Genomic DNA, 18,385 nt, shown 5'->3' on the forward strand with positions numbered 1-18,385 from the left:
TAACATGCTATTTCTTCCTCTATAGTCCCTATATAAATGTGTATTATAAATACCTGGGAATGTTCTTCAAGATAGATCTATACTGCAAACAGCTTTTTAATCCATTTTAATTTTTTAATATTTTAATTTAATATTTTAAAAAGATTTTATTTATTTATTCATGAGAGACGCAGAGACATAGGCAAAGAGAGAAGCAGACTCCCTGTGGGGAGCCTGATAAGGACTTGATCCCAGGACCCCGGTATCACAACCTGAGCCAAAGGCAGATGCTCAACCACCCAGGTGCCACCTAGGTGCCTCTGTAACCCATTTTTAAATTTCTTTTCATGTTAGTAGAGAAATAAACAGTATTTTTATATGTCTATGTAGATGTAGATGTATGTATTTGTTTTTCTTTCTCTTTTTTTTTTTTTTTTTTTTTTTGCTAGACCATTTAAAAATGAGGTGGTTTTGTTTTTTTGTTTTTTTGAGGTTTTTTTTTTTTTTTTTTTTTTTTAGTAATCTCCAACCCCAACATGAGACTTGAACTCATGACCCTCAGATCAAGAGTCGCTTGTTCTGCTGCCTGAGCCAGCCAGGTACCTCAGGTCTCCATTGAGTCTTCACTTCTAAAAACTTTAAGGATCAGGGCAGCCCGGGTGACTCAGTGGTTTAGTGTCGCCTTCGGCCCAGGGTGTGGTCCTGGAGTCCTAGAATCAAGTCCCACGTCGGGCTCCCTGTATGGAGTCTGCTTCTCCCTCTGCCTGTGTCTCTGCCTCTCTCTTTCTCTGTGTGTCTCTCATGAATAAATAAATAAAGTATTTTTTAAAAAATTAAAAAAAAAAACTTTAAGGATCTATCTGGGCTGGGTGGCTCAGTCATTAGGTGTCCGACTCTGATCTCAGCTCAGGTCTTTTTTTTTTTTTTTTTTTTTTTTTTAATTCATTTCAGAGGGATGGGATATGGACAGAGGGAGAGGAGGAAGGAAAGAAGCAGACTCCCCTCTAAGCACTGAACCTGTTGTGGATGAATCTTACAACCCTGAGATCATGACCTGAGCAGAAATCCAGAGTTGGAAGCTTAACCAGCTGAGCTGCCCAGATGCCCCTCAGCTCAGGTCTTGAACTCAGGGTTGTAAGTTTGGGCCACGTGATTGTTTTAGAAAAACAAACAAACTTAAAGCATCTCCCAAGAATTAGATATTCTCCAAATTATCACATTTACATAAATTAAGAGTAATTTTCCAGTATTATATAGATACCTAGTTCATATTTAGAATTTTTTTTCCATTGTCCCTGAAATATCTCTTAAGCTATTTTTGCCCTCTCAACCAGGGTTCAGTCAAGGTTCATACAGTGCATATGGTTAGAATTCTCGCTTTCTTCTCTGTTGCACTGACTTTTTGAAGAGACTAGTTTAGAAAGACTCCTATCCTGCAATTTTTCTTACTGTATCCTTGTGGTGTCATTAAACTTTTTTCTCTATTCCTTTATTTTCTGTAAACCAGAATTAGTTGTAAAGGGTTAGATTAGATTTAGATTAAATGTTTTTGACAGGAAAAACATGTCATTTATGATATGTGCTTCATATTATATCATAGTCTATTACATCAGTTGTAAAGTTATGTTTTTTTAGTACTGGTTTTACCGTTTGATCACTTGGTTAATTTGGTAACAGCCAACTGTTTCTTTTTTAAAGATACTTTTTTCTTTTTGCAGTTTCCAAGTAATCTGTGGGGGTAATTTGGTACCATTGGAATATTCTTTGCTTCAGCAACTTTCTACTTAATTATTTTAATACCCATCCATGCTTACTCAGTTATTTCACTGGGGACTGCAAAATGGTGATTTTCTAATTTTGTTTCCTTCTACATTTATTAGCTGACATTCTGTAAGAAGGATTTTCCTTTATCAGCTGAGTATCAGTTAACTTTATTAGTTAACTATAGGCAGAGCTAAAACATGCTTTATTTTTTTCCCTTCTAAGTACCAGTTTTCAGAAGAAATTGGTGTCATGTCTGCATGCATTCTTAATTCTTTCTGGGTTAAAAACATGCATTTAAAAAAAAATTTAGGGACATTTTTAAATGGTTTTTAATAAATATGCCATACAGTGCTTTAAAAATACAATTAGCTTTTAAGTTATCCATGTGTTTAGTTTACAAGTGTTTATGAAATTTGAAATTACTAGTTGGGGACGCTTGGGTGGCTCAATGGTTGAGCATCTGCCTTTGGCTCAGGGCATGATTCTGGGGTTCCAGGATCAAGTCCCACGTTGGGCTCCCCGCAGGGAACCTGCTTCTCCTTCTGCCTATGTCTCTGCCTATCTCCCTGTGTCTCTCATGAATAAATGAGTAAAATCTTTTTTTAAAAGTCTGCGATTAATAAAAAGAAATTGTTATTATTTTCTTTTAATTTTTTAAATTTATTTATTTGTGATAGACATAGAGAGAGAGAGAGAGGCAGAGACACAGGAGGAGGGAGAAGCAAGCTCCACGCCAGGAGCCCGACGTGGGATTCGATCCCGGGACTCCAGGATCACACCCTGGGCCAAAGGCAGGCGCCAAACCACTGAGCCACCTAGGGATCCCAAAAAAAGAAATTATTAATTGGATTCCTTGTATCTTTTGGTCTTACTTATATGTATGCCCTTAATCTAGTAAAAATGATGAAATACTGAAGACTCAGAAATATGAAAGAGGTGTGAATTTACATACTCTGTAAACACTTCTATAAGGATTCTCTATTGAGCAGTTATTCTGATAGTTTTGTTGTGCAGACACAACATATTTCAAAAGCCTTTTTTTTTAAGATTTTATATATTTATTGGAGAGAGTGCGAGAGCAAGAACACATGCAGGGGGAGGGGTAGAAGGAGAAGCAGATTCCCCATAGAGCAGGGAGCCTGATGAAAGGCTGGATCCCAGGACCCTGGCAAACACCCAACCGACTGAGCCACCCAGATGCCCCTTAAAAGCATTTCTAACCCACCTCTGTCAGTTGAATGAATTAATTGCTCTTTCAGATAATTATTATGAGCTCAGCATGTTTTTTTTCATCTTAATTAATTTCTCTATTTTTGCTAAATAGACTGAACATCAAAATACTAGGTTTTGGAAAGGGGAGCAGCTCCTTCATATTTTTTGTAATTAGTACAAGCTTAGAATTGTAATTTTAGATGCTTGAATATTACTTTAATGACTTTCAATTTGAACTCAAGACTTAGAATTTCTTTAATCCATTTTCTTTTTTTTTTTTTTTTTTAAGATTTTATTTATATGAGAGAGAGCACAAGCAGGGGGAGGCACAGGGCGAAGCAGGCAATCAGCTAAACAGGGAGCCCCGTGTGGGGCTCAGTCCCAGGTCCCTGGGATCATGACCTGAGTTGAAGGCAGATGCTTAACTGACTGAGCCACCCAGCACTCCCTTTAATCCATTTTCTGATTGGTAGCTCTTTACCAATAATGCAGTACATTCCATAACCTTTTGAATTCACTGCTTCTGTGAATCAGCTATGTGGCTTCAGAAATAAAAGATCAGGGATGCCTGGGTGGCTCAGCAGTTGAGCACCTGCTTTTGGCCCGGGTGTGATCCTGGAGTCCTGGGATCGAGTCCTGCATTGGGCCCCCTGAATGGAGCCTGTTTCTCTCTCTGCCTACGTGTCTTTCTCTCTCTCTCTCTCTCTCTCTCTCTCTCTCTGTGTCTCTCATGAATAAATAAATAGAATCTTAAAAAAAAGTATAAGATCATGTGAGGCCTATTGATTTCAGATTGGGGATTTTTATTGTACTGTATTTTGATTCTAAAATGTAGTCAAATAGCATTTGTAATTTAATTATACTTAACATTTTAACCTGTAAAAGTGGGTTTGAAGAATTGGGAAGAAATGGGAATTGATAATGACCAATTTCATATTCGTGGCCCTACATGCATGATATCCATCAGTTCCCTGTGGATGGACCATCCTAGAGTAAACATTTGAGGATATTTTTGCTTTTCACAAAATGTGTGGCTTTTGAGACAAGGGTGTGCATATAGGTATGGCTGTTCAGTCATTGTCAAGTATATGTGCCAGAGTTATGGCCTTGGATGAGATGAAGAATTGTGATAAGTTTTGTTTAAAAATTGATCTGAGACTTTAGCCACTACTCTCTTCTGCCAGAAAATGATTTGTTCTTAGAATATTCAGGTTCTTTGTTCCTGGGAAATATTTTTGGATTCATGGGAGAGCATGGACTGAGGAGTTACATCTTCAGTTAGATATTGTGGCTGGTCTGTCCCATCATTTTGAGAATATACTTGTTACTGAATCTTTTCCTGTTACCTTTCAGTCTAAGGATGTTCATTTGAATGCTTTTATTAGGAATTGCCTCTTGGATTGTCACTATTCTAATAAAAGTAATTCATACGCATTTAAGTATTTGTGGAGATAAAATTGACTTTAAGAGATGGTGCTGCAATATTTCAGTTCTCCGATAATGTCAGTATACAGATCCAAAATACATTTCCAAACAAAATAAGCCAAAGAAGCCTCTTTGATGATTAAGTACCCTTAAATTGACATAGGACAGCCCCTTTGAGTCTATGTAGCAAGTTAGAGGTGCTAGATGTTGGCACACAGGTAGCTACTGCAGTAGGAAGTAATCATATGAACTTGACAGTGACAGAACAATTCCCAGCATTTGGGGGCATTAACTTAGGGGCATAGTGTAGAGCAGTTATATAAACTTTAAAGAGACATACAGTAAATATTTCAGGCCTTAAGTGTTACTCAGTTCTGCCTTTGTAGCATGCAGGTAGCTATAGACAGTCTGTAAACAAACGGACATAACTGTATTGCAGTAAAATTTTACTTACAAAACAGGCGCCAGGCTGGATTTGCCTGCAAGCTATTCTTTAAGACAAATAGGAATTTCTTGAAGGCATCACTTTTTTTTTCTTAAGATTTTATTTATTCATGAGAAACCCAGAAAGAGGCGGAGACACACAGAGGGAGGAGAAGCAGGCTCCATGGGAATCTGGGATCATGCCCTAAGTCAAAGGCAGACGCTCAACTGCTGAGCCACCTAGGCATCCCGAAGACATCACTTTTATTATAACTGAGTGTATTTATACATCAGTGATCACTGAGTTTGTGAACTGTATATTCAATATTGCTTAATGTGTGAAAGTTACAACTTCTTAAAAGATTTTCATTTGAAAACCGTTAACTGTTTTTGAAATGTGCGCTTAAAAGGGAGTCAGTGGATCTCCTCATTCCCAGATACTGAATAGAAAATGTTTGTTGCTCTTGGCAGTTTTAAAATATGAGCTATATCCTTCAAGGAAGGAAGATCACTTCTTATATATATGCAATTAGAAAAAATCCTACAAAAACACATAATATTTTGTGTTTTGAGGAAGGTATATAGATTTCCAGAGCAAGTTTTCACATTAGTACTTACCCTGTGTATAAAGTTAAATGCTAATTTTTGGTATAGTCTTTTGAAGTCTTCTAGACTGTAACCTTGAGTGGAAGAATGACTTTTTTTCTCCCACTGCTTGGTTTCTAGGACTCTCTTCTGAATTCTCTGTTTGTTTGTTTGTTTTTCTTTTTATGTTTTTTTGTGTGGCAGAGTTTTAGTCTCTGTATGAATAAAATCTCACTTGAGGATTTTGAGTCTCTCAAAAGGTTTAACTTGATTTGGCTTGATTGCAATTGTGTGACTAGTATTTCAGAAACTTTGCTGACTTTTAATAAAAGAAACTGAATATGTAACATTTTTATCTAAAATGTCTTAATATATTTTTATCTCTCAGTTTTAATGCTTATCTGCTGTTTCTTAAATGACTAATACTATGCTGTGCATACTGTAAAGGCGAACAGCTGCTTGGAGAACTACGAGTGAAGAAAAGAAAGCATTAGATCAAGCTAGTGAAGAGATTTGGAATGATTTTCGAGAAGCTGCGGAAGCACATCGACAAGTTAGAAAATATGTTATGAGCTGGATCAAGCCTGGGATGACAATGATAGAAATCTGGTAAAAGGAATATGTTTTTGTAAGAACATGATAATTTTTTTTTTTTTTTTTTAGTGCTAACTCTGACTGTAATGTTTGGCTTTCATTACTACTTTGCTAAAACCTGAAGTTAAACTCCTAGAAATATCTTCTGACATCTCGTACTGTAAATGTAATGAGAAAATTGTAAGAGGGGCATTAGTACCTCAACCACCCTATTTTGTACTCATGTACATTTACATGTGCAAATGCACACATTACTATGATTCTTATGTTTTATTTGGAGATCTGTTACTTTGCTAGCTAACATTCATATTAAAATTATTGGTCATAAGTTATAATGCAGTGAAGAAAACAATAAAGTAATTATTTCTTTAGTTTTTCCCTTTTAGAAGTAATTAGCTGTAACAAGCAACAATTCTGTAATTTAGACGATTTTTTAAATGTGCAACATTGAGCAAATAAAATATAATCAGCATTTAAATTAGTCTAAGTTAAGAATCTCATTTCCTAGTAAACTAAGTTAAAAGTGGTTCATGTGGTTCTGTTTCTTTAGATTTCTAGTGGAATTAAATTCTTACATCTTTTAGAGATGAGCTACTATTTTCATAGCATCAGAGAACTCTTACTTATTCACATCCAGGAAGTGTTCAGATCACTTCAAGAAAGTAATTTAAGAATTTTTAGTAAACTCTCTGGAGCTGATGATGTATAAGATATATAAGGATAAAAATGTAAAAGTAAATAATTTTTTTTAATAGTGAAAAATTGGAAGACTGTTCACGAAAGCTAATTAAAGAGAATGGATTAAATGCAGGCCTGGCTTTTCCTACGGGGTGTTCTCTGAATAACTGTGCTGCCCATTATACTCCAAATGCTGGTGATACAACAGTATTACAGTATGATGACATCTGTAAGATAGACTTTGGAACACATATAAGTGGTGAGTTCTTGGAAATATGAAACCCCCTCCCCTCCCCTTAAAAATTAGTCTTTTCTCTGTTGGGTGGGGATATAGTTACTTGAACTCGCTAGTTTTCTTCTTTATGCCACACTTTTCAGTAGAGTTGTGTTGAGGCAGATTTTGAAATGTACTCTTAAGCATCCTACTAAATGGAGTATAATGCAAATCTTTGGGTAATTGAGGTTTATTACTCTTTCTATTAAAATCTGAAGAACTTAATCTTATATTTCTTCATGTTGTTTCAGACATTTATCCGTACAACAACAAACATTTACTGAGAACCTTTTAAGTTTACCAACCTTTAATATACTTGCTGGCTTTTCTAAATTCTGTCCCAAACCTCATTAGGTTAGTATCTTTTTATCTCACCCTAGGTGAGAAAATAAAACTCAGATTAAGTACTTACCTGAGGTTTTGATAAATTGGTGAAGCTGGACTGATGATTAGTGTCTGTGGACCTTGTACATTTTCTCTGCCCACATTGCTATTTCTTAGTCCCCTGGGTTTTTCTCTTTGATTAGTTTCTATTTTTGCTTAGCCACCTGGGTTAGTACTGAATTGATACTATCTTGAAGTAATATACTAACACTGGAATTAGTTTTTTTGATCTGAAACCTTTATATAATTTATACTTTTTTCCACTTTGATTGTGAATGCTATCTGGGTACTTGGATTGCTGCCTTCATTTGAACCCACGTTTTATTTTCCTTTTAACTAGCAAAGTTAATAGAGTAGATGCTATAAAGTAGGCAAATTGACTAGCTGCTAAGTCAACTTAAATAATTTTCTCTTTCAGGTAGGATTATTGACTGTGCTTTTACTGTTACTTTTAATCCCAAATATGATACATTATTAAAAGCTGTAAAGGATGCCACTAACACTGGAATAAAGGTATGTGAACTAGAAGGAAATTTCATTGAACATATTTTGAACATTTTATAGCCCATTTAAGGTCTTTGGATTATGTAAGACCAGTCCACTGGCCTTAGGGTTTTAAGTGTGTAATTCTAGTACAGTGTACTTTTATAAAAGTTATAACGTGCAAAGCAGTTTATCTAGTTGTCCTTTATTTTAAAATACTAACAAATTGCTGTAAAATTCTAATATACATCATTTTGTTTTTAGTGTGCTGGAATTGATGTCCGTCTATGTGATGTTGGTGAGGCCATCCAAGAAGTTATGGAATCCTATGAGGTTGAAATAGATGGGAAGACCTATCAAGGTATGTTTTTTTTAAATGTATCTTACTTTGAAATGCATATGACCTCTTGCAGAATTAATTTTACAGAATAGTGTTGAATGCTTTCTTTGGGTCAGCTGCTTTATTTTTATCTCCTGGGAATATAAAGAGGGAAAATGTCAGTGATCCTCAAATTAGGGAAACTGTGGTCACTAGGTGGGAACTATTGCCAAACTACTGTGGTAACTGAAGGACACCCAGGGATTTATTCCATGCTGGCCAAAATGCAGGCTTGGTTTTCTGTGACTTAGTTAAATTGAGGCTGAGAGACAAGCCAGAGGCTCTTTCCATTGATGACCTCTCTCCCTTTTTAACTACATCCTCTCTCTTCTTTATGTTCCTCTTTGCAGAGATACTCATGCCTCCTTGCCCTCAGTAAATCCACATCACTTAGCATTCTTTGCATAATTTTGTTGATACTGATAGAGTATTATGTTTCTGCCAACTGCAGAAGGATTTCTTCCTCTGCAACCTGATGGTGTCTATCCTTGTTCCTCTCTCAGAGATCTTGTGAACATCAGTACAAATCAAAAAACTTTAAGGCTGCTCACACTTGGATGGGAGGTATTATGGGGTATCTTTGAGCCTAGATGAACTTTGTAAAAACTCCAGAACCCAAGTTTCTTTGACTGTAGTGGGGCATTTTTTTTTTTTTTTTTTTTTAAGAAATGTATACTTGTCATTTCCTGCCCCCAGATTTGGGATTGGTGCCACAACAAACAATGCTTATTCAAGTCCCTCTCATATTATCTTTCCCTTCTAATTTTTCCTAATTTTACAACTTTGGTTGGCTTGTGGTCTGCCTTTCAAGGTGTATTAAGCGAGTTTGATTTAATGTTGAGTCCCCACATAACTGCAAACCTGCAGGGGCACCTGGGCAGCTCAGTTGGTTAAGCATCTGCCTTTGGCTCAGTCATGATCGTAGGGTTCTGGGTTTGAGCCCCACGTTGTGCTCCCTACTTGGTGGAGAGCCTGCTCCCCCGACTCGTGCTGTCAAATAAATAAAATCTTTCAAAAAACAAAAAACAATGCCAACCTGCAATATTGGAATCGGTATCTGCCTTCTTATTCTTTCCATTAAGCCGGTGCAACACTTTAGGTTCTGTTGTTTAACATAAACCCCCCCCTTTTTTTTTAATTTTATTTATTTATTCGTGAGAGACACACAGAGAGAGGCAGAGACACAGAGGAGAAGCAGGCTCCGTGCAGGAAGCCCGATGTGGGACTAGATCCTGGGACTCCAGCACCACGCCCTGGGCCGAAGGCAGGCACCAAACTGCTGAGCCACCCAGGGATCCCCCTCACACCCCTTTTTGATACCAGTTATTGTGTTAAGGTTCTTAGTGGAGGGTGGTATAATTAATTTTTACTAGTTTGAGCAGAAAGGGTATAGACAAATCATGACATTGGGAAGATAAAAAAATGGACAAGCTGTACTCTGAGCAGCAGTTTCCAAAAACCACATAACTCAGCCATCAAGGGAATGATTTTTACCTTCATCAGAAGCTGTAGAATTGAAAGTTAACCTTTACAGTTAGTCCCAGAATTAGCCTGGTGTTGTCACAACCTGTGTAATACAAAAATGTATACTCCTGTGCCCTGCTTTTATGTAACTTGGTTGTATGTTAGGTTGGAATAGCTAAGAAATCTTTTTATGTAAATGTGTTTTTGATTGGCCTGTGGGGTAAGTTTGCCACATCTTGGAGAAATGTAAAGCTTGCTGAATTTTTATTTTTATTTTAAGATTTTATTTAGTTATTCATGAGAATACACAGAGGAGAGAGAGGCAAGAGACACAGGCAGAGGGAGAAGAAGGCTCCATGCAGGGAGCCCGAAGTAGGACTCGATCCCCAGTCTCCAGGATCACACCCTGGGCTGAAGGCAGTGCTAAAGTGCTGAGCCACCCGGGCTGCCCAAGCTTGCTGAATTTTAAAGCAAACTTAGCTTATTGTTTGTATAAGGAGAATTTTTTTGAAGAGCTAATTTTTATTTTTCTGTGCCATTTTCTAAATATAATTGTCATCGTTTCATTGTTGTAGAGTTCAAAATCCTGCTACCTAATTCTGCCCTGATAAAAAAGGTAGCTTGTACTGAGAATTCTAGCACTGTAGAGCTAGATTTTTTAAAACCTTTTTTTAGGGCAGCCCTGGTGGCTTAAGAGGTTTAGCGCCACCTTCAGCCCAGGGTGTGATCCTGGAGTCCCGGGATCAAGTCCCACATCGGGCTGCCTGTGTGGAGCCTGCTTCTCCCTCTGCCAGTATCTCTGCCTCTCTCTCTCTCTTTCTCTCTCTCTCTCTCTGTCTCTCATGAATAAATAAATAAAAAATCTTTTTAAAAGAAATCTTTTTATTGTGAAATACACACTAGAGATACACAATATAAAAATTCAGCTAAACTGTGAAAGCTACATAATTTTATCCCTTATGGAATAGAATGTTGCCAGCACTCCAAAAGCCCTTCAATTCTATATACCCCTTTGAATTAGTGCAGCCTTCCTTTAGCAGACCACTGTCTGGAGTACTAAAGTATTTGCATTTGCTTTGGTCTTTATCACCTAATTATGCATCCCTAAACAATAGCATGATTGTGCTTAATTTTGATATATAATAACAAAACGGTATATATGTAATTGTGCCTTCTTTTGTTCTTTTTTCTTTGGGTTTATTTCAGTTCAGTATCACCAACTTTTTGTTTTTATTGTTTCATTTTATTGTTGTGTAGTGTTCCATTGTGTGAATATACCACAATTTGACATTGGTCTCTGGACCTTGGAATTATTTAGATTTTCCTTTATTAACACTTGAATTGGGGACACCAGAGTGGCTCATTTGTTGAGCATCTGCCTTTGGCTCAGGTCGTGATCCCGGGGTTCTGGAATCAAATCCCGCATCAGGCTCCCTGCATGGAGCCTGCTTCTCCTTCTGCCTATGTCTCTGCCTTTCTGTGCGTCTCTTATGAATAAATAAATAAAATCTTAAAAAAAAAATAACGAACTATAAGTGCTATAATTATAAAATTTAAGGTTTTATAATCCTGACATTTCAACACAAAATTCTCATTTTCACATTACCTTTTGGTCCTTAACCATAGCCATATTTTTTTATGTTTGTAATCCCTAATCACATGGCATTTTATAACTTTTTATTAACAATACCTCTTTAGATGACCCTGTTGTGTCATCACATAGTTTGTTCTTTTCCCACTATCTCCTCTTACTCCCTTCTAGTTTTTAATCAGTAACACTGTAGCAAACATCTTTTTATATTCCACTGGTTTTCCAGTTTGCATTTAACTATGTCAACATGGAGTTTAGTAGAGCCATGTCTTAATTTTAAGTCGATTCTTGAACTCTTTGCCAGAAAGCCAAGAGATTGGGGCAGCCTGGGTGGCTCAGCGGTTTAGCACCGCCTTCAGCCCAGGGCCTGATCCTGGAGACTCGGGATCGAGTCCCACATCGGGCTCCATGCATGGAGCCTGCTTCTCCTTCTGCCTGTGTCTCTGCCTCTCTCTCTCTCTGTGTGTGTGTGTCATAAATAAATTAATTAAAAAAAAAAAAGCCAAGAGATGTTTGTGTTTCTGTAGACTTTGAATAACTCTTTTTTCTGTTATTCCAGTGAAACCAATCCGTAACCTAAATGGACATTCAATTGGGCCATATAGAATACATGCTGGGAAAACAGTGCCCATTGTGAAAGGAGGAGAGGCAACAAGAATGGAGGTATATATGCCATTAACAGTGTCTGTGTTGTTTAATTTTTTTTCCAAACTAAAGTTGGTGATAGTTGAGTATATAGTATGTTGAGTGAAATTAACTTGCCATTTGTACTCCAATAGGAATTGGTCTCTGTGTGTGCAAATTGTGTCTGGTCAGAACAGGGCACAGTTAGCTGTGGATATTGGGTATGCCAAAAGAGTGCTTATTCACCACTTTTTATTAAGCATCTCTTAGGTGCCAGACTCTTTAGTAGTCATTGAGGATGTAGTAGTGAACAAAATAAAATTCCCTGCCCATGTAAAGGCTACATTCTTTTTTAATTTTATTTATGTTATTTTATTTTTATTTTACTTATTTTATTTTTTTATAAAGATTTTATTTATTTATTCATGAGCGACACACAGAGAGAGAGGCAGAGACACAGGCAGAGGGAGAAGCAGGCTCCAAGCAGGGAACCCGACGTGGGACTTGATCCCGGGACTCCAGGATCGCGCCCTGGGCCAAAGGCAGGCACCAAACTGCTGAGCCACCCAGGGATCCCTACATTCCTTTTTTAAAAGTAGGCTCCATGCCCAGCATGGAGCCCAATGTGGGGCTTGAACTCACGACCCTGCGATCAAGACTTGAGCTGAGATCAAAAGTTGGATGCTTAACTGACTGAGCCACCCAGGTGCCCCATAAAGGTGACATTCTAATAGGAGGACACAGACCAAAAAGAGCTAAGGAGATAAAGCAGAGAAGGGCGGGTAATGACTATTAGAGTTTTTTTATGTTGTTTCTTATGTGAAGAAAGTAATACCTCAGCCTGAAGTTAACAAATGGCAATATTGATTAGTTCTGGATTCTTCTTCTCTCCCTGTGACCTTTACATACTCTAGGAAGGAGAAGTGTATGCCATTGAAACCTTTGGAAGCACAGGAAAAGGCGTTGTTCATGATGACATGGAATGTTCACATTATATGAAAAATTTTGATGTTGGACACGTGCCAATCAGGTGAGACCATTGTTTTTAGGAGTATTAAGTTTCTTTTCCCAGTTAGCATTTTAAAAAATTTAACAAACATCCACAATTGTGCATTCATAATGTAAAGTTCTGTAGCCTACCAGTAAATTATGTGGATTTTTGTAGTACGGCATAGAAATTGGCCTCTTACAAATCTTAACTGAAATAAAAATGATATAAACAGGTATTCTGTTCAGATCCAATTTCCAATAATTTCACACGTAATTATTTTGCTGTCATTTCTAGGTTTTTGTTAATACTTTCCTTTTGGTAAACCTTGTATTTTTACCTTTTTCCCCCCTTAAACTTCTTTTTTTTTTTTTTCCCCCCTTAAACTTCTTGGAGAAGATTGTTGAAGGATGGATTTATACCTCCTTTATGCGCAGGTCTTTCAGCTTGATGTACAAAAAAGGAAATTGCCACCATAATACTGTTGATGAGTCTCCACTGGGAATTTAACACACAGATGTATAGACACATAAACGTGATAAGATAGCTTTCAGCTGGTCTCCCATTCAGTTGCCATGTAGGATTAGGTATGGGTTGTTTACCTTCTGACTTGAATATTCAAAGAGGCAACAAAATGTTTTTTGAATTAGTGAATAAAGCCACGTGTACTATATAAATTTTCCTTAATGGGGAAAATGAGTTGGTAACTCATTTAGCTACCTGTTAATTTTGGATTTTCTCCTCTTAGGCTTCCAAGAACAAAACACTTGTTGAATGTCATCAATGAAAACTTTGGCACCCTAGCCTTCTGCCGCAGATGGCTGGATCGCTTGGGAGAAAGTAAATACTTGATGGCTCTGAAGAATCTGTGTGACTTGGGCATTGTAGATCCATATCCACCATTATGTGACATTAAAGGATCATATACAGCGCAGTTTGAACATACCATACTGTTGCGTCCAACGTGTAAAGAAGTTGTCAGCAGAGGAGATGACTATTAAACTTAGTCCAAAGCCGCCTCAACATCTTTTATTTTCTAAGCTTTGTTGGAATACATTATACCAGAAGTAATTTGCAACATGTTGTCTGTTTAACAGTGGACCTATGTAATGCTTTTATCCATGTTTAAAAAGGAAGGAATTTGATCAAAGGCAAACCATCTGATGTAATTAGTCAAGGAAAAAGCTTTCAGGACTTTCAAATGTTAACTGTTTTTCCCATCTAGGAAATGCTATAAAGCTCAAATTAGTTAGGAATGACTTATACATTTTTTGTTTTGAACACTTAAGAGATGCTTTTCAGATATTTATATTGCCATATTCTTAATTGAATGCTTTGAATGACTACATCCAATTCTGCACCTATACCCTCTGGTATTGCTTTTTAACCTTCCTGGAATCCATTTTCTAAAAAATAAAGACATTTTCAGATCTGAGAGCTATATTTCAATGTCTGTGGTTATAATTCTGCACAGTAAATAGCTAAACATGTAGGGAAATTGTAGAGCCTTTTATCTAGATTGTAAACCTCTACACTGAAACTTCTGGCATAGTGGCTAAAACAAGATCTATACATGCATAAAATTGGAGACTCTTCATAATATAGCTTTAGGAATAGTTTGCCTTTATTTTCTTTTTCAAACCATGTTAGTCTTTGTCTTTCATTTTTTTCCCTGACATTGGAAAGATTAACTGAAACATGACCTAGTAGGAACATTGTACCAGCTTGAAACCTTGACTTAGTAAAATCTTAACATTTAGATCTATTGTCCAGTGGTGGTATTTATTAGGAAATGTGTTTACTCAGTAAACCAAAAGGGCATTTGAAACTACAAATACTAAAACAGGGAAACTTCCTATACTTGGATCATTCTCTAGTTAGAAGAGTTTAATTGAATCATTAGGCTTTTTCATTAATGAACCAAATTCTTTTAACACTTGACTGGCTTGAATTCAAAACTGTGGGTGGCATTTCAGGGAGTGAAGTTACAGTAACACTTATTATGGCAGCTAAGTGCATAAGTTGAATGTAAGATGCCTAATACTTTTGAACTGAGTCCCACTATAGATTCTTAAACAAATTGCTTGAATTCTTTGTAATTGATTTGTTGGTAATGTTCCAACCTAATTTCAAAATTGTTTATGTACCAAAGTAAAGCCTTAATCTGTATATGCTTTAGCACAGTAAGATTCACTGCCTCTGGGATGCTGTTTAGTTTGTATTTTGTTTAACATTTTTCTCATAGGAATTAAAACCGGACTTCTGTACTGAGATCACTTATACATTAAAAAGCTGCTCTTTCAGCATTAGAGCTATAAATGAATGTTACCTGGTGGGATAAACAATCTAGTTTTTAGCTATATGAGCCATGTTTATTATGGTGCTAATGTTCAATAGCTACTTTTGGATTATTTTCTCCATTTTCTGTGATGTGCTTAGTGGCAGAGCTCACCAATTCATGCATAGACATGTTACAGGGCTTGTGCCCTCCAGCTAGTTCTTTTGGGGTTCTGAATCCATATCTTTTTGATGTGTTTTGGTGGGAGACAAAGTATCTTGATTTCTAAGCTCAAGAGTTTTCAAATGACCTTATGAGTGAAGAATTTTGGAGCTTTGTAAGACCTCTTTAGCAGTAGTGATCTCAAACCAGTTAGGAGCTCCAAGCTCCCCTCTCAGGTAACTGTCACAAGCAGTAGCATCACTTGCAAGCCCCTGGAAGAGCTGGAAGGAATATGATCTTGTAAATAGGAAAGCTGTCACTTAAAATTGTATTGTTTACCTACTAGCCATGTATCTCTTGAAATCATTTTGTCATGTTTACAATGATGTACCTTTTTGGTAACAAATTATTAGTTTGATGTTTAACAAATAGTGCCTTTAGTAAATTATTTTACAACCAAAACATGTTGTTTTTTGTTAGATCAACTTAGCTGAATGTAGAAGTCTACACTGAGATACACAATAAGAAATCTAAGTTTCTGTTCATTGGCTAAGTTTTAGTTTTGTCTTAAGTCTATTTAATTTTATATCAATTTTAGGTTTGTGGCAAAATTGAACAGCAAGTAGAGTTCTCATATACCTTCTTGACCTCTCACACACACACAGCCTCCCCCATAGGTTTTGGGTTTGAGGGATTAAAAAGTAAAAGCCTAAGGCACTTTCTTTCATATATTATATTGAAATTAAGTACTGAAATAAGCAACTTATACTATTATAAACAGCAAAGCTTTCAGAGTGGTTTTAAAATTATGTCCCTAAAATTAGGTGCTAGAGTATACAGCAGTTAACCCACGTATAAAGTAATCCTTAAAGTTAAAAAAGGCTAGACTCTAGTATCTTGAACACATAAATCTTTAATGAGGTATAATTATGTTAACAGTTGAGGTAACAACTTGCATAGGTATTTAAATGAACGATTTTTTAAACTTCCAAGCCATTTAATACTCAAGCTATATATTTGGCATAAATGATTTGTCTGTTCAAAGATAAATTCTCATTGCACTTCACGATCAGCTGCCCAATAACTTGCTCTTTGAAATTTAAGGAAAATTTGCTAACAAAGGTCCTTTTCAAGCTTAAACTTAATAGATGATTACTAGCAGAGAATAACACTCTGTAGGATATCATCTTTCATTAAGATTTCAACCTGCGGGCAGCCTGGGTGGCTCAGCGGTTTAGCGCTGCCTTCAGCCCAGGGTGTGATCCTGGAGACCTGGGATGAGTCCCACGTCGGGTTCCCTGCATGGAGCCTGCTTCTGCCTCTCTCTCTGTCTCTCATGAATGAATAAATAAAATCTTAAAAAAAAAAAAAAATTTCAACCTGCAAGAAAACCCATTTAAAAAAGGAAAAAAAGATCTTCCAGTGGTTAAAACTGAGCTAAAATGTTAAATAGCTGATATATAGAGGTTAGTGGATAATTAGCAGCAGTAGGATTTTAAAGAGATCTAGTGAGATTATTAGGGAAGAGCAAAGAGTGTGTCATGCTATATTTTAAAAAATTACCTAAACTTGCACTCTATTATAAAGTAAGGGCCCAGTGCTTGACTATCTGAGGTTCTTAGTCTTCACATAATCAGAGCAAAAGTTGTCCAAGCCTTTAGTTATTTAGAAATAAGAGATGCTGAACATGTTGCCCAGTTGCCAATTTTGAACAATTATTTTCTCTGTCCTATGCAATTTTTATCTCTTCAAGATTTCTTCCTTTAAAAATCTCAAGGTAGGATGTGGTACAAAGCTTTTTAAGAGATTAATGTTAAACATATCAAATGAACTATTCAAGTTAAACGGTACTTATATATCATAATACACTGCTGAATTCAGATTTTTGGTAAGACTTTATTAGATTCTGGACAAACCTGTTTGTTGCCAAATCATCATTATAAATCCCAGCCATCGTTTTCATGTCAACAGTACTGAAGTAATTTAAACATACTATTTATAAAGCTGTCATTTTCATGTATAAAGTTGGACCATGCCAAATAAAGAACAATTATTAAATCTTAATAAATCTTTGGAAAAATAGAAGTTCCATTAGCCAAAGTAATGTCTATTCTGAGCCCTGTAACACACAAAGCGTCAGGAATATCAATTAGTGTAATTGAGTATTTAGGTGATACTTTGATAGTTCACAATGAATGTAGTAGTTTAACTCCCTTCAAGGGGCAAAAGTAACTTCAGGTATGCAAATGGCCTGAAAGAAATTTTTTTTGGTATGACTATCAGTGAAGAAAGTATCTAATTAAGAATTTGTATAGAAAATACCTACAAAAGATAAATATAAAACGATGCCACCTGAACTTCGGTAAAAGATTGCACAAATTCATGATCTGAGCCAATTTAGACATCAAAATATAAAAGGTAATGCCAGTCTGAAGTAAACACAAAGTTTAAAACTCTGAAGTACTTGAAAAAAGTTACTTGCTGTCATTGATAGTACATATTTATGCTAATCTTGTCTCTGTAAAAAGAGCTTTGTTGTAGATACAAAATGTATAAACAGTGCACTGATTCCTAGGTAAAAAAACAAGCTCAAAATTGTAAGCCCTTTTAAAAAGTATATATAAAATCACAAGAAGAAAGCCCCACTGTCTTTGGATCAGCTTAGGATTTCATTAGAAGAGGTATCAGCTTCTTCATTGGGGTGTTGGCTACCAGACAGGAGTTCTGGAGGCAAGAGTTTAGAATGTCCATTCTCAGTAACTCGCTGGGTATAAAACAAGATATAAGCTTGGGCCTTGCATACTTCATCCATAGTGCACATGCTTAGCTTGGAATCATTGCAGTGTACCCAGAACCCTAGAGTGAAGCACAGAAATATACCTTAGGGTTTATAAAATAACTAAAAGTTTCAAGTATAAATTAAAATGGATTTAGGGGTATTAGTTTCAGTGCGAGTTAAGTTTCTTTGAGGAGAAAATAATTATCTAGCCAATTCACTTTTATTACTGAGAAATACAGCTTGGGCTGTATGTTATTCTGGAATTGTCTGCCTTTATTCTAGAAGTAAATCTGAAGTTTAAAAATCTGATTAGTTCACT

At 36.3% G+C, this 18,385-nt stretch overlaps 2 protein-coding genes across 14 annotated transcripts in view; one reads left to right on the top strand and one right to left on the bottom strand.

Annotated features, from left to right (window-relative positions):
- Window positions 1-14,282, top strand: part of METAP2 (methionyl aminopeptidase 2) — a 35,174-nt gene extending 20,892 nt beyond the window's left edge. For all 4 annotated transcript variants that reach the window (XM_072773150.1, XM_072773148.1, XM_072773151.1 and 1 more), the window contains 7 exons: window positions 5,836-5,997; window positions 6,738-6,919; window positions 7,737-7,831; window positions 8,066-8,162; window positions 11,795-11,898; window positions 12,774-12,889; window positions 13,596-14,282. In XM_072773150.1, the coding sequence (XP_072629251.1) occupies window positions 5,836-5,997; window positions 6,738-6,919; window positions 7,737-7,831; window positions 8,066-8,162; window positions 11,795-11,898; window positions 12,774-12,889; window positions 13,596-13,848 (1,009 nt within the window). In that variant the 3' untranslated portion in view covers window positions 13,849-14,282. The remainder of the gene's footprint in view (window positions 1-5,835; window positions 5,998-6,737; window positions 6,920-7,736; window positions 7,832-8,065; window positions 8,163-11,794; window positions 11,899-12,773; window positions 12,890-13,595) is intronic.
- The window catches only part of USP44 (ubiquitin specific peptidase 44), a 55,955-nt gene continuing 51,644 nt past the window's right edge, over window positions 14,075-18,385 (bottom strand). For all 10 annotated transcript variants that reach the window (XM_072773140.1, XM_072773142.1, XM_072773137.1 and 7 more), the window contains one exon: window positions 14,075-18,143. In XM_072773140.1, the coding sequence (XP_072629241.1) occupies window positions 17,944-18,143 (200 nt within the window). In that variant the 3' untranslated portion in view covers window positions 14,075-17,943. The remainder of the gene's footprint in view (window positions 18,144-18,385) is intronic.

This window comes from Canis lupus, chromosome 13 (genome assembly GCF_048164855.1).
Source record: "Canis lupus baileyi chromosome 13, mCanLup2.hap1, whole genome shotgun sequence".
NCBI classification, from domain to species: Eukaryota; Metazoa; Chordata; class Mammalia; order Carnivora; family Canidae; genus Canis; species Canis lupus.